The 18,921-nt window shown below is 38.0% G+C and overlaps 1 protein-coding gene across 1 annotated transcript in view; it reads right to left on the reverse strand.

Annotated features, from left to right (window-relative positions):
- Positions 1-152: 152 nt before the first annotated feature.
- Positions 153-18,921, reverse strand: part of Dld (dihydrolipoamide dehydrogenase) — a 21,994-nt gene continuing 3,225 nt past the window's right edge. The window contains exons 2-13 of the mRNA XM_013034716.1: positions 16,951-17,030; positions 15,219-15,287; positions 14,308-14,377; positions 11,931-12,031; positions 11,313-11,456; positions 10,760-10,861; positions 6,561-6,751; positions 4,246-4,416; positions 3,156-3,345; positions 2,608-2,745; positions 937-1,026; positions 153-846 (exon numbers count right to left, since the gene is read on the reverse strand). Coding sequence (XP_012890170.1) covers positions 781-846; positions 937-1,026; positions 2,608-2,745; positions 3,156-3,345; positions 4,246-4,416; positions 6,561-6,751; positions 10,760-10,861; positions 11,313-11,456; positions 11,931-12,031; positions 14,308-14,377; positions 15,219-15,287; positions 16,951-17,030 — 1,412 coding nt within the window. The 3' untranslated portion in view covers positions 153-780. The remainder of the gene's footprint in view (positions 847-936; positions 1,027-2,607; positions 2,746-3,155; positions 3,346-4,245; positions 4,417-6,560; positions 6,752-10,759; positions 10,862-11,312; positions 11,457-11,930; positions 12,032-14,307; positions 14,378-15,218; positions 15,288-16,950; positions 17,031-18,921) is intronic.

Here is an 18,921-nt window from a genome sequence, read left to right on the forward strand (position 1 = left end):
GACAATGCCCAGACCTACAGTTCAAGCCCCACGACTACCAACAACAAAAATCTTAGGATTACAAATACAAGACACAGCCTTATAAAATAATAAATGTAATAGAGCTAGTCAAAAGAATTAGGACCATCTAAAAATGTACTCAGAATAACTAATAAATGACTATTTAAGATGTTTATTTTGATGTCTCCATTGCTTGCTATAATACATTTTAATCTCCATTTAATATTTGAGGTTTTGTAGACATTTTGAGTAACTATCCTTCAGACTTGTAGACCTCAACAGAATCTTAAAAACCCAAATCCAAATCTAAATTGCAAGATTTTAGGAGTTAAATAAAACAAGTGGTCACTTTTATTTATATGTGTTCAGTTTATACATATTTGAATCTTCTTTCCAATATGAATACCAAATTTAACTTGATCATTTTCCTTCAAATACAGCTGTTCACATATCATACTGTAGTTCCTTATAAAAAAAGATAAAAGCCATGTAACATTAATTCAGTAAAGCTGTACCCTTCATAAATAGCATGAAAATATGGCTTGATGGAAACTTCCCAGGATGTTACTATCAGAGCTTTGTCTGTCCCACATGCTAATGCACTGAAATAAAATATTTAAAATATAGATACGTATAAAATTATTCCATTCTGTCCATGCCCATGAAATGCCTTCTACTTCAATCCTTAGAATTTCTTGGAACTGTGAGCATATGCTGATCAGAAATGTGACCTCTACAAAAGCTTCCAGAAACTTACAGAAAAAAAATTTATCTTCTAGTTTAAAAGTTGATTGGTTTGCCAAATGATGCAGCCAGATTTGCCTCTCTAAAAGCTTCTGATAAGGTCTGCAAAGGAAGAAATGTAGAATTAAAAAACACATTTTGATGGGGTAGAAGAAAATTGAGATACCCATTCTGTACGCTGCTAATAATTACCGGATGTGCATGACAGACTCTAGCTACATCTTCACAGGATGCACCATACTCCAGAGCCAGAGCAGCTTCATTTACCATCTCTCCAGCACCCTTAAAATAAGCCAAGAAGAAATTTTACTTCCAGGGCCAAACCTTCATGTTAATAAACAGCAATGATTAATAAGAGACTCGCTTTGAGAACTTAACATTTTCTTAAAACTATTACAGCAGTTGAGGAAGAGTAAGGAAAAGCATAAAAGGTGACAGAAGAGCTTGGATTCATGTCAGATAGTCTAGATGGCTAATCCTGCTGCTCTGCAACCTCAACCACACATTGGCTATATGTGCTTCAGTTTCTATACTTCAAAAATAGCACCTACCTTACAAGTGGCTGCAAAACTGAAAGAAGGCCAATGTGTGTATACTTAGGAAAAAAGTAACTAGAAACACTCAAATATTCTCTTCTCTTTCAGATGCCTATATGGAGAACAAGTTTTACACTTAGTGCTGTCTTAGGGCTTTCCTTAGAAGGTGACAGCTGAGCTAAGGCCTGAGCAAGAACGAGTCATACAAAGGTCTGGAGGCAGAGCTTTCTAGGTAGAGGGTACTTTAAGCAAAAAGGCTCTAAAAAGTGAACACACTAGGTCTTTTAAGTCAACTGCGTAAAAACTATACTGATATTAAGTGAAATGAACCCCAAGATAAGGACTCAAATGTTTTTTCTTTCTTGAGATTGTTTCTAACATATTTATAAGATGATTTCTTTGTTACTTTGTATGTCCCTCCCCCACGATATAAACCCTGCTCTCACTTTATTTGATGTTGGGATAATTTGTGGAGGGGAAGGGAAAACAAATCGTTTAAATAGGGATACAGGTGGATCCATTGCAACAATGAAATGTAAAGTCGTTATGTCGAAAACAAACTTTGGCGGGGGAGTGGGGGGAGAGGTGGGGAGGGGGGATGTGCAGGGGGGGGAGGGACATAGGAAGGGATGGGAAGGGGAAGAGGCAACAATGCTTGATAAGAAATGTACTCATTACCTCGACCATGTAATTGTAACCCCTCTGTATGCTATTTTCACAATAATAAAAAAAAGACTGATATGGCAAGAAATTAATGAGCAAAGATGGGGTCAGAAAGGTAGGCAGGGCAGAATACATTCAGAGAAGCCTCAAATACAAATCTCAGGTTGAAAAATACTACTGCAAGGTTTGAAGTGGGAAAGTGGCTTGGTCTGTTTTAGAAGAGTAACCTATCTAAAGTATAGAAAGTAGATGATAGGGCAAGCAATACTGCCAAGAGTACTAGGAGGCACTCTAGATAAGCTAGGTGCTATAACTCAAACCTGTAATCCTAACTACTCAGGAATGAGACAGAGGATCTCCAGACTGAGCAGGAAAGTCTGAGACTCCCATCTCCAATTAACAAGTAAAACACTCATCTGGAGGTGTGACCGAAGTGGTAAATACTAATTGTAAGCAAGATACCTAAGCAAGAGTACACGGTAAGTTCAAGCCCTAATACCAACACATACACACACACACACACGCACGCACACGCACACAAAATATGCAGCATATCAGTCAGTAGCAACATCAAGATGTAAACAGGTAGTATAAAATTAACTTATAACTATTAATGCTTTCCAAAAATCTTAATGGTATATTTATCTGCCTTTAGAATACTCACTGGTCCTAAAATATGTGCTCCTAGTATTCTGTCTGTTGATTTCTGGCCAAGAATCTTCACCATACCATCTGTGTCAGCATTTGTCTTAGCTCTGCTATTTGCAGCAAATGGGAATTTCCCAATTTTGTACTCAATACCCTGTGAGACAAGATAAGAACCTATATAAGCAATGAATAAGTTCATTTTCTATCATTTGTTCAGAAAATAAATCCCAAGGAGAAAGATATTCACAGAGCATACAGAAGCTACAACTAATGTAAGCAAATATTTATGTTGGCCTGTATGTCTATAAAAGTGTGGTTATATTTCAAAGCCAAATACAAAAGCTGTGGAGTTTTTTTAAACACAGGTAGCTTATTCTTCCCTACTTTACTGCTGGCAGATCTAAGAATGATCTCTTTATGATGCTAGAAGAGGGAAAAAAAATACAAGACTTAGTGTACTCTACAGTAATTAAAAATATTAATGCAAGATGCCCTTTCTCAGCTACTACTGTCAATAGCTCAATTCTGCATGATGGGGTTAATTCCATCCACATCTAGGATTACCTCTTCCTTCAACTGCTCTTCTGATTTGCCAACCCAGGCAACTTCCGGATGTGTGTAAATCACTGATGGCACACAGTTGTAGTCGATGTGCACTGCACCGCCAGCCATTCCTTCAACACAGATGATGCCCTCATCCTCTGCTTTGTGAGCCAGCATTGGACCAGCGACCACATCACCAATAGCATAGATACTACCACAGAGATCAAACCAAACAAAAAGTGAGCTTCTGAAATCAAAGGTATTTTATTTACACCACCAGAACAAAAATATGCTTTGAGCTACTAAGTGCTCCCAAAATATTTCAGAGGCAGCTCTTCTAAAATCCAAGTTCAGATTCTTAATCTTAGAGCAATGAAAACAGTTATATTTAATTAGAATTATTTAATTATCTTCTAAATATGTTTTTTCCCAAAGCCAAGACATTTTTTAAGCATGACACAAATCTTATTTTCAAAATAGTGTATGAAATAATACCATTTAAGAAAGATATTCAAAATGCAGAAAATGTTCTTAATTTAAAATCACAATAATTATCAAAGTTTTTTTTTTGGGGGGGGGGGTCTGGTCGTGGGGCCTGAACTCTGGGCCTGGCGCTGTCCCTCAGCTCTTCAGCTCAAGGCTGGCGCTCTACCACTGAGCCACCTTCCCAGCCCTCAAAGATTTTTCTTTTTTTTTGGTCCAGTCGTGGGGCCTGAACTCAGCCTGGACACTGTCCCTCAGCTCTTCAGCTCAAGGCTAGCGCTCTACCACTTGAGCCACAGCGCCACTTCTGGCTTTTTTTTTTTCTGCTTATGTGGTGCTGAGGAATCGAACCCAGGGCCTCATGCATGCAAGGCAAGCGCTCTACCACTGAGCCATCTTTCCAGCCCCTCTCAAAGATTTTCAAAGTCGGGGCTGGCAGCACCCAGGCCCAGAGTTCAGGCCCCACAACTAGACCCCCCCCAAAAAAAAAAAGATTTCCAAAGTCTTCCTCACTATTACATTTTGTTGTTGATAATTACATAAAATGATGACCTGGCTGGAAATGTTTGCATATATGACACTGCTAGTATAAAATAGTAGGAAAAGTTAAGATAATTACCGAACTTACTTTGGAATTTTGGTTTGGAATCTGCTATTCACTGGAATTCTACCTCTGGGATCTAGTTCAATTCCAAGCTCTTCTAGTCCCAAATTCTGAGTAAAGGGTCGCCGGCCAATGCAAACCAAGAGTACATCACATGTGATAACTTCAGCTTTATCACCAGCAGCAGCTTCAATGCTAAATAATGAGCAGAGTTTAACTCGTAAACACAAGTCTACATAGTTTATGACAGAGGTAACATTTTAATATTTCAAACTTTTCAAGGACTAATGATATTTCTGATAATAAAGATTCATTATAAAAACAAGTCAAAACAGGCAGTGAATTTAATTCATCCAGAAGGAAAACTATTCCATCACTTCAAAGAAACAGATGGACCTGGAAAAAATTATGTTAAGTGAAGTCAGGCCCGGAGAGACAAAGGATACATGTTTTATCTCAAATGTAGAAGCTAGATCTGGTTTATAAACGTACAAGTACAGAGTTGTATACAACTATACATAAACGGGTTAACCAAAGTATAATATTTGTAGGGAAGAATTCAAACAGTGCAATTCTTTAGAAAAACTCCAACAAAATGAATACCAGGAAACCAGAAGTTGAAAGGAAGGGGGAGAATACATAGCCCATGGAATAAAACTGACCAGGAAGTTGGTGGCTCGTGACTGTAATCCTAGCTACTCAAGAAGCTGAGATCTGAAGATTGTGGTTCAAAGCCAGTCTAGGAAGCAGTCAAGACTCTTATCTCTAATTAACCTTCAGAAAACTAGAAGTGGTACTGTAGCTGAAAGTGGTAGAGTGCTAGCCTTGAGCAAAAAAGCTCAGGAACAGCCCCAGGCACTGAGTTCAAGCCCCACAACCAACAAAAAGAAAACTGATCAGAGTACCAGTGGCATGCCTATAATCCAAGCTACTCAGACAGCTGAGATCTGAGGATTATAGTTCAAAGACAGCACTGACATGAAAGTCCATGACACTTAACCCAAAAAAGCCAGAAGCAAAACCATGTCTCAAGTACACCTCAAGCAAAAAAAGCTCAGGGTCAGGACCAGCACAAAAAAAAAAAAAAAAAAAGGAAAAAGAAAATTGAGAGGGGTTTGGGAGGGACAGGAGTGAATAAGTGGTGATGATGAAAGGGCCAACATCAATCAAGATGCACTGTGTTCATAAACTCATTTGACTGATTTGAATGGCTCCTTTGTATAACTAAATAAAATATAATTAAAAACACAGTGTAATAAGATGTTTAACAAGGTTTGGAAGGGATACGGAAAAGGTGACGATCAATGGGTATTTTATATATCTCTATATAATACATATATAGATATATGCTGTATTTATATATAAAATATATTCATGAATATACATATGAATATACATATGAATATAGTAAGATGAACCTACCAAGTACTACTTGGAAAAGGTGGGAAGGAGGGAAAAAAACATGGTGGAGGTGGAGTTCAAAGTGCACTATGTATATGTATGGAAATATCACAATAAAACTTCCACATATTGCAAATGTATGTTAATTCAAGGCAGGAATTGGTGGCTCACATGAGTAAGCCACATCAGGATGCATAGACCTAGAGAAGCCAGCTTGGGAAGAAAAGTCTGTAAGCCATCACCTCAAGTCAACCAGCAAAATGTTGTGAAGGTGTGTGGCTTAAGGTAGAACTCCAGCTGTGAGGAAGAAAACTGAGTGAGAGCACAAGGCCCTGAGTTCAAATCCTGTCATACATGGCACAGGTAGGGGTGAAGGGTATTTGGAAAGGAAGAGAATTCCAAGCTTGAAGCCAGTCTGGATTAGCATAGTAGATTCTATCTCAAAGAAACAACTTCCTTAAAAAAAAACAAACACAGATACACATAGATTTCACGGCTAAGGACATGACTTGGTGGTAGAACAGTTGCCTGGCCTAACATCACAAAGCCCTGGCTTTGATCTCCAGCACCAGCATCACTACTACCCCCAAAACCAACACCACCACCAAAAATCTCAGTAAGAAACATCCAGCACTAACTGAACTCACTAATACTGTCCTTAGCCAAGTTATTTCATTAAATTGCCTAAGTATTTAATAGAGTGCCAAATAAACTGATAATATTGATTTCCTCATGTATGGGTCTAATTTGTATTATGAAAACATGTTACAATGACATCTAACTAAAATTTCTAGCACTAAATTAACTATTGATAAGCATATTAAGCAACAGAATGGCCTTCAGTTATCAAAACTATGTTTATTTTTCTGATTTTGAAAACCTGAGTGTTTCTTAAAGAAACAAATATGATATATCAAAAACAAATGTAACATACTTACGATACATCTATTTTTCCATCTGACTTCTTGGTGGCACCCGTGACCTTGGTATTCAATTTAAATTTAAAACCTTGCTTTTGAAGTACACGTTGAAAGTTTTTAGATATTTCCATGTCAATTCCAATTCCACCTACATGACCCAAAAATTCAACTGCTGTCACATCCGCACCAAGTCTTTGCCAAACTGAACCCTGGAAACAACAATCCAAAAATAACCCTGATAATCATACAGAGTGAATGTCCACATCGAATGTTTACTAAATCATCTTAAATAAATCATCTTAAATAATATACTGTATAGCAGTTTCTTCTTTTGCTAATTAGCAGCTTACACTTAACCTGGGGTCAGCAGGTGTTACTTAATACACTTACTCTCTTACTCAACATTCACTGGGCTCCTAGTGCACACTAGACACCTCTCAGCCTCTAGGTATGTTAGTGACAACAATAAAGCTCCCTGAAAAGGAAATGGATAGATAAAATTTACCCTAGATGACAGAACAGTGCTATGAGAAAATCCAGCCAACTGAGATTACTGAAAGAGGACTGCAACCTTCAACAGTGTGATTTGCGAAGGCTTCACTGAGTGAACACCACTTGTATAAAGACTTGAAGCAGTGAAAGAAGAGAATGAACAGACAACTGCCAGAAGAGTGTTAACTGGCAAAAGGGAAAAGTTAAGTCCAAAAGCCCAGGGAAGAAAACTAGGCTCTTACTCCTAATACACACTGGTGTTAAGTAATTCAAACTAAAGTGTTTTTTCCTCAATATTTTACCCATTAGCATAATTTCTGAATTATATATAAAGCTACATGTAAGCAAGATGAACTTAAGTTTACTACTGAATTAAATATGAAACACTAGGAACAAATCCTTGGAAAAAACTTACATTAAAAACATCTAGTAGCTAGGCATCAGTAATTCACACCTGTAATCATAGCTACTGAGGAGGTTTGGATCTGAGGATTAACAGTCTGAAGCTAGCCCAAGCAGGAAACTCCGTGAAACTTATCTCCGATTAACAACAAAAGCCAGAAATAGAGCTATGGTTCAAGTGGCAGAGTGCTAGTCTTGAGCAAAAAAGCTCAAGGACAGTGCCCAGGCCCTGATGTCAATCTCCAGGACTGACACATGCGTGCATACACATACATACACACACAAACAAACACACACACACAATCATCTCATAACAAAATTACCTGAGTTGGCCTTTTCAATTAGGTTTGTACATTCACTTTATCAATTCCATTTATTTTGTAGATGAGAGCTAAATTAGTAAGAGGTCATTAAAAATCCAATAATTACATACAAAAATTAACTCAGTCGAGCACCTTTGGCTCACACCTGTAAAATCCTAGCTACTCAGGAGGCTGAGATCTGAGGATAGCTGTTTGAAGCCAGCCTAGGCAGGAAAAGTCCATGAGATTCTTATCTCCAATTAACCACCAGAAAACCAGAAGTGGCTCTGCGGTAGAGTGCTTGCCTTAAGCTTAAGAGCTCAGGACAGCACCCAGGCCCAGAGTTCAAGTTCCACAACCAATTAAAAAAAAAAAAAAAGCAAAACAAAACAACAATAAAAATTAACTCAAAATGGATGATGGATCTAAAATCTAAGACTACAAAACTTTTAGAAGAAAACCCAAATATAATCTCTGATACTGGAAGCTGGCAAAGATTTCTTAGACACACCACCAAGAGCATAATTCTTAAAACAAACCAACAAAACATGATAAATTAGACTTCATCAAAACTGCATTCTCAGAAGTGTTAAGCACAGGAAAATAAAAGCCACAGACTGGGTTTGGGAATGTGGCTTAGTGGCTGAGTGCTTGCCTAAGCATGCATGAGGCCCTGGATTCAATTCTTGAGTACCATATAAACAAAACAAAAAAAATTGAATTTAAAAAAAGCCACAGACAGAGAGTGAACAAATGCAGCAGTGGTACTCACTAGACACTATGTTGAAAATGAACTATTCAACCTGTAGGTAGGAACAGGAGGGGAAAACTGGGAGAGTAAGGGAAGGAGTAACATTGTCCAAAAAGAAATGTACTCTTTACCTGACTTATGTAACTGTAACCCCTATGTACATCACCTTTATAATAACAATGAAAAAAGATAAAAGATAATAAAACTCTCTAAACTCAATGATTAAAAAGCAAACAAACTTAATCCCAGCTACTCAGAAGGTGGAAATCTGAAGCTCAGCTTGTGGCCAGCCTAGGCAAAGACACAGAGAGAAACCATCTCAATAAACAGGACATGGGGTACAAGCCTATGATTTGAACTACATTAGAGTAAAAAGTAAGTAAGTAAAAAGATCTCAGTTTAAGGCCAGGCCTGGGGAAAAATGGAAGACTCTTTATCAAAAGAGGGTTGGGGTGTGGTTCAAACAGTACAAGGGCAAGTCAAACCACATACCTATTAGATTGAAAAGTATGTGAAAGACAGACAGATGATAAACACATAAAACTCAAGTAAATCACTAAAGAAATGTAAATTAAAACTGAAATGAGATAGTGCAGTACACAGTAGAATGGTTCAAATAAGGGTTCAAATAACCCCACAGAGTCCAATGGTAGAGCACCTGTCTACCACTGGCCTACTACCAGGCTCCGAGTTCAAACCCCAGTACTGGCAAAAAAAACTAAATGATTACCATTCAGACTCAGATATCACTAAAACTCAGTTCTTGTTTTCAACGATCTTGAAGGAAGGTCAAAAGTAAAAGCCAGGCACTGGTCTCTCTCACCTGTAATCCTAGCTACTCAGGAGGCTGAGATTTGAGGATCGAAGTTCAAAGCCAGCCTGGACAGAAAAATCTGTGAGGCTCTTATTTCCAATAAATTATTCAGAAAAAGCTGGAAGTGGCGCTGTGGCTCACATAGTAGAGCACTAGCCTTGAGCACAAAAAGGCTGAGTTCTGCTGAAGTCTGAGAACAAACATTTATACAGGCACCAATCTAGAGGGTCTGATTTCCTTCAGGTGCAGTTAACACCCTGAGAATAGTATTTTAAAAAGGAGACAGCTGGATTCAACCAAGACAAGTTTGCCAAGCAAGTTATGTCAGAAAAGTATAAGGAGACAGCTGGATTTAGCCAAGACAAGTTTGCCAAGCAAGTTATATCAGAAAAGTATCAGATGTGAGTAACAATGGAATCAAACCAATTAGGAAATCGGTCAAGAGATAGGAAAACATTAGGAAACACAACAAAAAGCAGGGGATTTCTGGACTACAAAGTGTGCCAACAATGAAGAATACAAAAGTATACCAGGTAAAGGAGTGACATTGTCCACAAAGAAATGTACTCATTATTTGACTTGTGTAACTATTGTCTCTCTGAACATCACATTTATACTAACAATGTAAAAAATAAAAATAAAAAGTGTACTAGGAGTAGTAAATAAAGGAGACTGTGGTTAGAGAACACGGTATTTGAATTCATGATTTCAGAATAGTGTGATTCTTGGTGATGACGAGATGGGATAGCACAGAGGATACCTACAACATAGTAAAAGGATCAATGGAGATACATGGAAGTTGCTGGATGGACAAGAAGGAAGAACAAGTCAGGCAGAAAGACAAAAGAACAAGGTGCACAGAGAATTGTAAATGGTTTGGCATGAATTTCCAACACATGTAAGGAAGACTCGTATCATGTATGTTGTACCGTGTGTGATTTTTGCTCAGAATAAGAACTGTCATATAATGTTGAATGCTGTGTCAAATTAACAAAGAAATCAGTATCAAAGAACAGAAACAGAAGCAGATTATAAAATAAATGAGACTATTCTAATGACTAATGATTACCTCAAAGTTGTCTTGGAAGAAAAAGTGCATCTGCTATTACCAACAATGTTTAAGCAAAGCACAAGGCTGACTAGCCTAAGATGTTATAAAAGGAACCACATAGGGCACTAAGTCCCTTCCAAGTGATTAAGAAACAGAAAGACAAAACTTACCAATTCTTGGCTGGGGATGTGACTTAGTGGTAGAATGCTTGCCTAGCATGCATGAAGCCCTGGGTTTGATCCTTCAGTACGATATAAACAGAAAAGGCCCGAAGTGGCACTGTGGCTCAAGGGGTAGAAAGGTAGCCTTGAGCAAAAAGTAGTTCAGGGACGGTGTCCAGGCACTGAGTTCAAGCCCCAGTACTGGCAAAAAAAAAAAAATGTAAAAACACACAAAAAAACTTACCAATTCTACACCAATCACACCTGCACCAATAACAACCATCTTTTCTGGAACTTTTTTTAATGATAAAGCACCTGTAGATGATACTATTGTATCTTCATCAATCTAGAAAAGCAAACACGCAACCAAAATTATTTGAAAAAATCCAGTCATTTACTAATTATGACCTCACTTCACAAAAATCACTAAAAGTATTCAGCTACTTGTTTTTTCTACATACTCAATTTTATCAAATCAGTTGAAAATGTTAGAAAAACTTTTTTAAAGACCAAATACAGTATTTAAAAAGTAAAATATATTAATAAAAATGCTACCCTTAAATTTTACCATTCCGTATTCCAAAACAAAATGATTTAACTTCACATTGAATTCAAATGTTTAATAAAATGTTGTCTAGTGAAAATCAATGCAGGAAAAAAATGGGAAACTTTCCCAGACTGAATGATTGTCAAAGTACAATATTCTGATCACAAATCGCACTTAAAATTCATGAACAGCATAAAGCGATTTACAAAACTTAGGTTAGCAGTTGTATGGAATAAAGAAGCATAAATACCGTGATGCCAGGAAAAGGAGTAACTTCTGAGCCCGTAGCTATAAGAATGTTTTTTGTATCAATAACTTGAGTGCTGCCATCGGCTTTTGTAGCTGTGACCTGATTCTTGCCAGTTATCTTTCCAAAGCCATTGACATGAACAACCTTTGTAAAATAAATTTTTATAAATTTTCAAAGTTTAAAGGATTTTTTTCTGATTAATATACACAGATAAAAGGAAAAATGCTCTGTAATTTCTAATATACTTCCTTCATAAACACTACACATGTGGCAGCAAATACTTTTTTTTTTTGCCAGTCCTGGGGCTTGAACTCAGGGCTTTGGCACTGTCCCTAAGCTTCATTTGCTCAAGGCTGGCACTCTATCACTTGAGCAACAGCATCACTTTCAGTTTTTTCTTATTTTGAGGAATCGAACCCAGGGCTTCATGCATGCTAGGAAAGTACTCTACCATTATGCTACATTCCCAGCCCAGCAAATACTTTTATACCATGCAAATCTAGTTCAGGTCAGCATTACTTTAAATTTCCCCAGCAGCCAAGTTGTTCAAATAGCATCACTCTTTAGAATAGAGTGTTTGATGTACATACAAAATCAAGCAGAAATGTGAACACCAACCTTATTTTGTTTGAATAAATGCGCAATTCCACCTGTTAAAGCTTTTACTGCAGTACTCTTCTGTTCCATCATCTTCTCTAAATTCAAGTGAACTCCAGTCACTGCAATTGGTCAAAGAAATCTTAAGTCCTTAGCTAAATTTTTGAAACAATGTAGTATTTTTTATTCATTAGGGTTGAAAGATTTCTGCTTAATGTTGACAGAATTATATAAAAGAATTATTTTTTAAAATTATATACTTTCAGCTGGGCATCGGTGGCTCATGCCTGTAATCCTAGCTATTCAGGAGGCTGAGATCTGAGGATCACAGTTCAAAGCCAGCCCAGGCAGGAAAGTCTGTGAGACTCTCATCTCCAATAAACCACTAGATAACCAGAAGTGGAATTATAGCTCAAGCAGCAGAGCGTTCTCCTTGAGCTAAAGAGAGGGACAGTACTCAGGCCCAGAGTTCAAGCCCCACAATAGACAAAAAAAAAATTATATAATTTATAATCATATGGAATTATATTAAAAAAGTACATAAAATTTTAAAAAGAAAAAAGGCTGACATCACCATGTAACAATAACAGAACCTATCAATGTTAAATGTACGTCTTGGATAAAAATGCAGCCCTGAACAAAATATTATGGTCTGGGATGTGAGTAAAGTGGTATAGCCCCACCTAGCAAACACAAAACCCTGAGTTCAAAGTCCAGTACTACCAACAAAAACACTGTAATGAACATGTCCCACAGTGACACATTCTATGCCCTTCTTTTATAATGGTTATTACCCGGTGGACATTTAAAGTACAATGGCAAAGTAAAATAGTATCTAACTTTTAAATAAAGGGAAATGCTAAATTTCATAAAATCAAAAACTTAAATGTATATTTCAATTTCAAGTATAGCAATTTAATACAACAGTGTTTCAATCAACTATTAGATTTTAATCCCAACTCAGAAGAAAACTCTGAAGCAACCATGTTAAGATAAAAATTCTTTTTTTTTTTTTTGGGTCTGGTCGTGGGGCCTGAACTCTGGGCCTGGGCACTGTCTCTCAGCTCTTCAGCTCAAGGCTAGTGCTCTACCACTTGAGCCACAGCACCACTTCCGGCTTTTTTCTTTTTGCTTATGTGGTGCTGAGGAATGGAACCCAGGGCCTCTGGCATGCAAGGCAAGCGCTTTACCACTGAGCCGCCTTCCCAGCCCGAGATAAAAATTCTTAACTCAATAGAACTGTAGAGATAAAATTGTCTTAGCAATCAGTTCATGCAACCAACACAGACCTTAGAGGTAAGGAAATAGACTAGATGGATTTCCAATTTACCGAGGTCACAGAACAAGAATGTAAAGCCTTGCCAACAATATGTGTCTCTCTTTTTTTGGTTGGTCATAGGGCTTGAACTCTAGGCCTGGGCGCTGTCCCTGAACTCTTCAGCTCAAGGATAGCTCTCTACCACTTGAGCCACAGCACCACTTCCAACAATGTGTGTCTCTTGACTACTCTATCTCTTCTGACTTCTAACTCATGAAGTTATACATATTTGCTTTGGTGCATGCACACACTGGTTTTTTGTTTTTTTGGTTGGTTGTGGGGCTTGAACTCTGGGTTTGGGTACTGTCCCTCAGCTCTTCAACTCAAGGCGAGTGCTCTATAGCTTGAGCCACAGCACCACTTCTGCTTTTCTAGTGGTTTTATTGGAGATAAGAGTCTCATGGACTTTCCTGCCCAGGCTGGCTTTGAAATGCAATCCTCAGATCTCAGCCTCCTGAGTAGCTAGGCATGAGCCACCGGTGCCCAGCTACACTGGGTTCCTTATGCCCTTTCTTATAAGTCTACAACTATAAAGAAACTAAGTAAGAGTAAAACCCCAGGGTATATTTAGTCTTTTCTAGACCAGACTATGCTTCTGGAATTATCTTTCAATAACAGCAATTGGAGAGAAATGATGAAAACAACACAAAAACCTATGGCAGAAGGTAAGACATACCAAATTCAAATGTTATGAAATGTACTTCTACTTTTCCTCTAAGCTTTACCTTTCTCTTACTCTATCAATAACTTAGGCAACAGGCCTTCCTTAACCTATTTATGGACTCAAGAATCCAGCCTTCCCAGTGATCCCTAGGTGTATGTGGCATGAAAACCAACTCTCTGCTCACATAAAACACACACACACACACACACACACACACACAGAGCAAACTGCAAGCAAAGACTGTAAAGGAACAAAAGATAATCTAGATCTAATATGAACTCATAATTCTCTAATATGAGTTCTAAGAACTCAAAATTTCTCTTTATTTTTAAGATTCTTTCTTACTTGTCCCTCACTATTTTCTTGTATGATACACATGGCCAAGCTTGTCAGTAGTACTGCTAAAGTATACTTACTTTCAATTCCCCTAGATGCAAAATCTTTTCCATGGGCCAAATGATAATAATGAGAGTTATTCAATAAAGCCTAAAGGAAATAAGGCAAAATTATCGAATCTTCAGATTCTCTGAAATCAAAAGGCACTTATATGACATAATCAAAAGACATTCTTTACCTCTCTATATGGACTAGTACAAGACTATTACAGTTGCATAAGACTATCAGTTTACTCTTTCCTTATGTAATCAATTGAAGGCAAATTCAACCAACAGGAATGAAAAACAAAATCAACTTCATTTTCTTTAAAAGCTAGAGCTTAAGAACACCCTTTAGCATGGCAGGCAAAAAAAGTAGTCATGCTTACATACATAAAGATGTAAAAGAGGAATTTGGTAATTATCTGAATTATCTCTTTCATTGGTAATGGAAAACTAAAGAGAGAGAAAAAAAAGGAACGTCATGGTCATGGTCTGAATGGAAAAACTAGCTATTCTTAGACACGTAAAATGTGGTAGGCTAAAAGTGATAGCACTCTATTAAATTTTACAAAGAGCCGGGCGCTGATGGCTTATGCCTGTAATCCTAGCTACTGAGGAGGCCGAGATCTGAGGATCATGGTTCAAAGCCAGCCTGGGCAGGAAAGTCTGTGAAACTCTTATCTCCAATAAACCACCAGAAAATAGGAAGTGGCACTGTGGCTCAGGCGGTAGAGCACTTGCCTTGAGCTGAAGGGTGCAGGGACAGCGCTCAAGCCCAGAGTTAAGCCCCAGGACCAACAAAAAAAGTAAATAAATAAAATAAATTTTACACAGAAAAATAAGCTTTTAAAATCATACCGTTAATGTTATTCTAATAATCTAGTCTCAATACATCCTTATAGTTGTGGCTCATGGAAAAAAATCTCTGGCTATTCAAAACATACACTTACCTTAGAAGGAATACAACCAACATTCAAGCATGTTCCACCAAGTGTTTCATTTTTCTCAATGCAGACTGTCTGTAATTAGAGCAAACACTTAGCCACATACAACCTAAGGTACTTCAAATCCCAATGTAACAGTCCTCACTGTCCTGCAAAGCAGGCCATTGGAACTGTGCTTTTTCATAGATTGACCTAACAGTTGTTTTGGGTTTTTTTTTGCCAGTCCTGGGGCTTGAACTCAGGGCCTGGACACTGTCCCTAAGCTTCTTTTGCTCAAGGCTAGCATTCTACCATTTGAGCCACAGCACCACATCCACCTTTTTCTGTTTATGTGGTATTGAGGAATCAAACCCAGGGTTTCATGCATGCTAAGCAAGCACTCTACCACAAAGCCACATTACCAGCCAACATAACAGTTCTTTAAAATGTATCATCTGACTAAGAAAAATTGAGGTTCAAGTGGAAACCCTAGAGCCCTTAGTGTTTGATTTGGTGTTTCAAAACCAGTGGAAAGGCCTGGGAAGGTGGCTCAGTGGTAGAGTGCTTGCCTCACATGCATGAGGCCCTGGGTTCCATTCTACTGCAGGACATCAACAGAAAGATGCCAGAAGTGGCACTGTGGCTCAAGTGGTAGAGCACTCGCCTTGAGCTGGCCTTGAGCTAAATAGCTGAGAAAGAGCACCCAGGCCCAGAGTTCAGCCCCCATGACTGACCAAAACAAACAACAACGACAACAAAAAACTGGAAAAACCCTGGGTACTGGGTACTTCTTCAGTAATCCAGTCAAGAGACAAGAGTCCTTGCATTTACTTAAGTCAGTGATTCCTGGTATCCTGGATCTGTTACTAAATCTGCCTACCACACTAGTTAATGATTTCTTGTTATCCATCTTTGACATGTGTTTTTCTGTGCATTTTCCCCATAACTCCCTTAAGAAAGCCCAGGGCCAATCTGAATTTTTAAATGTGGAGATTGCAGAAGATGCCTTCAGTTTTTCCAGCTCAGTTGGTTAACCCATTCCTTGCCCCATGGTGTTTTGATAAAAGATTATATGGGCACTGGTGGCTCACACTCATAATCACAGCTACTCAGGAGGCTGAGATCTGAGGATCAGGTTGGAAGCCATCTGGGGCAGGAAAGTTTATGAGATTCACCTCCAATTAACCACTAGAAAACACAGTAGAGCTGTAGCTCAAAGTAGATGAGAACTAGCCTTGAGTACAAAACCTCAGAAACAGCGCCCAAGCCCTGAGCTCAAGCCTCACAATGTTAACACTGCATGAGCATATTCTTTATCCCATTGCCGCATAATCTGCTGGTGGAACCAGCAGTAAATTATTATAAAAGATGTTTTCATTTAATATTATCATTCTTTCCTTTTTCTAGGTCTGCAAAGGGGACTCCAACTAGCACCTGCATCTGCTTTCACTCACTGGCTGGAGGTCTACCAAATGAGCCATGGCTTCAACCCAACATTACCAGTCTTTTTTTTACTTCTATTATAGTCTTCCCAAGACTGATTGGAAGCTAAAGGAAAACTCTGAGAAGAAGAAAAATAGTAAGACTTGATTTTCCATTCCATATGACCAATACAAACATATAAACCTTCTCTCTACTAGTTTCAACTTACAAATAATTTGCACAGTTAAAAAATTTGCACTTACCTAAGGTCTTTTGTAAGTATGGTGAATTCATTACATCATACGAAAACAAAATTAACACTAACATTAAACCTTACCTTAAAGCCTAACTGGGCAGCTTTGATAGCAGCAACATATCCTCCAGGACCAGAACCTATCACTGTTACATCAGCATCAACTATAATAAAAAGAAATCAATATGAAGCAGTAACTCTTGAAATATTTACCAACAATAGCTCTTTGGAAAAAAAAAAAAAGCTTGATATTTAAACACTCAAGAAAATACCCAATTTAAATACTCAAAAAAACAGCATTTTCTACACAGTATATTTGTTCATGACACTTGATGTTAGTAAAAATTATGTAACTCTTGAAATATTTACCAACCATAGCTCTTTGGAAAAAAAAAAAGCTTGATATTTAAACACTCAAGAAAATACCCAATTTAAATACTCAAAAAAAACAGCATTTTCTACACAGTATATTTGTTCATGACACTTGATGTTAGTAAAAATTACACTCATTTTGCTGGGCTCACACCTGATATATTAGCTACCTAAGAGGTTGAGATATGAGAATGGCAGTTGGTATTTCTTTTTTTGGCCGGTTGTGAGCCTGGATGCTGTCCCTCAGCTTTTCAGCTCAAGGCTAACACTCTACCACTTGAGCTACAGCACCACCTCTGGCTTTTTCTGCTTATGTGGTGCTGAGAAATCAAATCCAGGGCCTCATGCATACAAAGCAAGCACTCTACCATGAGCCACCTTCCCAACCCTGAGAATGGTGGTTGAAAGCCAGCCCAGGTAGGAAGAATCCATGAGACTTTTATGAGCAATTAACTTCTAAAACAGTTGGGAGTGGCTCAAGTGGTAGAGCATTAGCCTTGAACACAAAAGCTCATGGATAACGCCCAGGTCTTGAGTTCAAGCCCAAGGATGGGCAAAAAGTTAGAAATAAAAAATAAATTAAAAAATTACATTTTAAAGGTTCATTTCTATTACTTTACATTTCATTTTCAGTTTCTACTCGTTATCGTATATGGGAATATAATGACTTTAATAATATTAACTTTATATTTAGTGACCTGGCTAAATTCTACAATTTTACTTAACAGTAACTGACAGGAATTTAGGGAGAGTAGAAGACAAGTCTGCATGAAGGGAAGAGCCTTCATGGACTTCAAATCTCAGCTTTGCCTCTTAGTTGTGTAAACTTGGCCAAGGGACTGAACCTTTCTGTAAAGGAGGATGGCAAACATGGAATAAATGGGACTGATTTCAAAGAAGCAAGAGGTCAGACAGATCAATAGAATACAGTAGCCCAAAGCACCTACCAAGTGAGCAGGAGAGCTAAAACTAATAAGGTTTTGAGCCTTATCTAGTGATCTTCCAATTGTTTAATGAATTTCAGTCCTTATTAGTTCTGCCCCCCTTTTCATTCCTCAAATGTACTATGCTCCTTTCCATATTAAAATATTCCTACATACTGTTCCTTCTACCTGGAACACTTCACCCACTCCCATTCCAACCCTTTTCAGAAATCAACAAATATCCTTAAGAAAGAATTCTGTGATCATTTCCGATCCATATACAGATTTCAGAGTCCCTTGTGCTTAGCTTGTGGACCCCTTGTCAGTTGTATGTTAGATGTTTATCTTCCCCCACTGGACTTGGGCAACTATAAAAGCAGGGTCATGTCTATTTGGTTTACTGATATAAACCAGCAGTTAGCTAGAACATAGATATTAAACACCTGTTGAAGTAAAAATTGCAAAGAAATAAATCAATCATTCAACATAAGTAACCTTAATCTAAGTATATCTATTCCTATCATGAAAAGTAATGTCATATCTAACAGATTAAAAACTGCAAATTTTGGTAAACTTGGATCATAACTTTTAAAAACTTGCAGGGGCTGGGAAGGTGGCTCAGTGGTAGAGCGCTTGCCTTGCATGCTTGAGGCCCTGGGTTCGATTCCTCAGCACCACATAAGCAAACAGAAAAAAGCCGGAAGTGGCGCTGTGGCTCAAGTGGTACAGCGCTAGCCTTGAGCTGAAGAGCTGAGGGACA

Source organism: Dipodomys ordii, unplaced genomic scaffold, assembly GCF_000151885.1.
Source record: "Dipodomys ordii isolate 6190 unplaced genomic scaffold, Dord_2.0 Scaffold195, whole genome shotgun sequence".
Taxonomy (NCBI): domain Eukaryota; kingdom Metazoa; phylum Chordata; class Mammalia; order Rodentia; family Heteromyidae; genus Dipodomys; species Dipodomys ordii.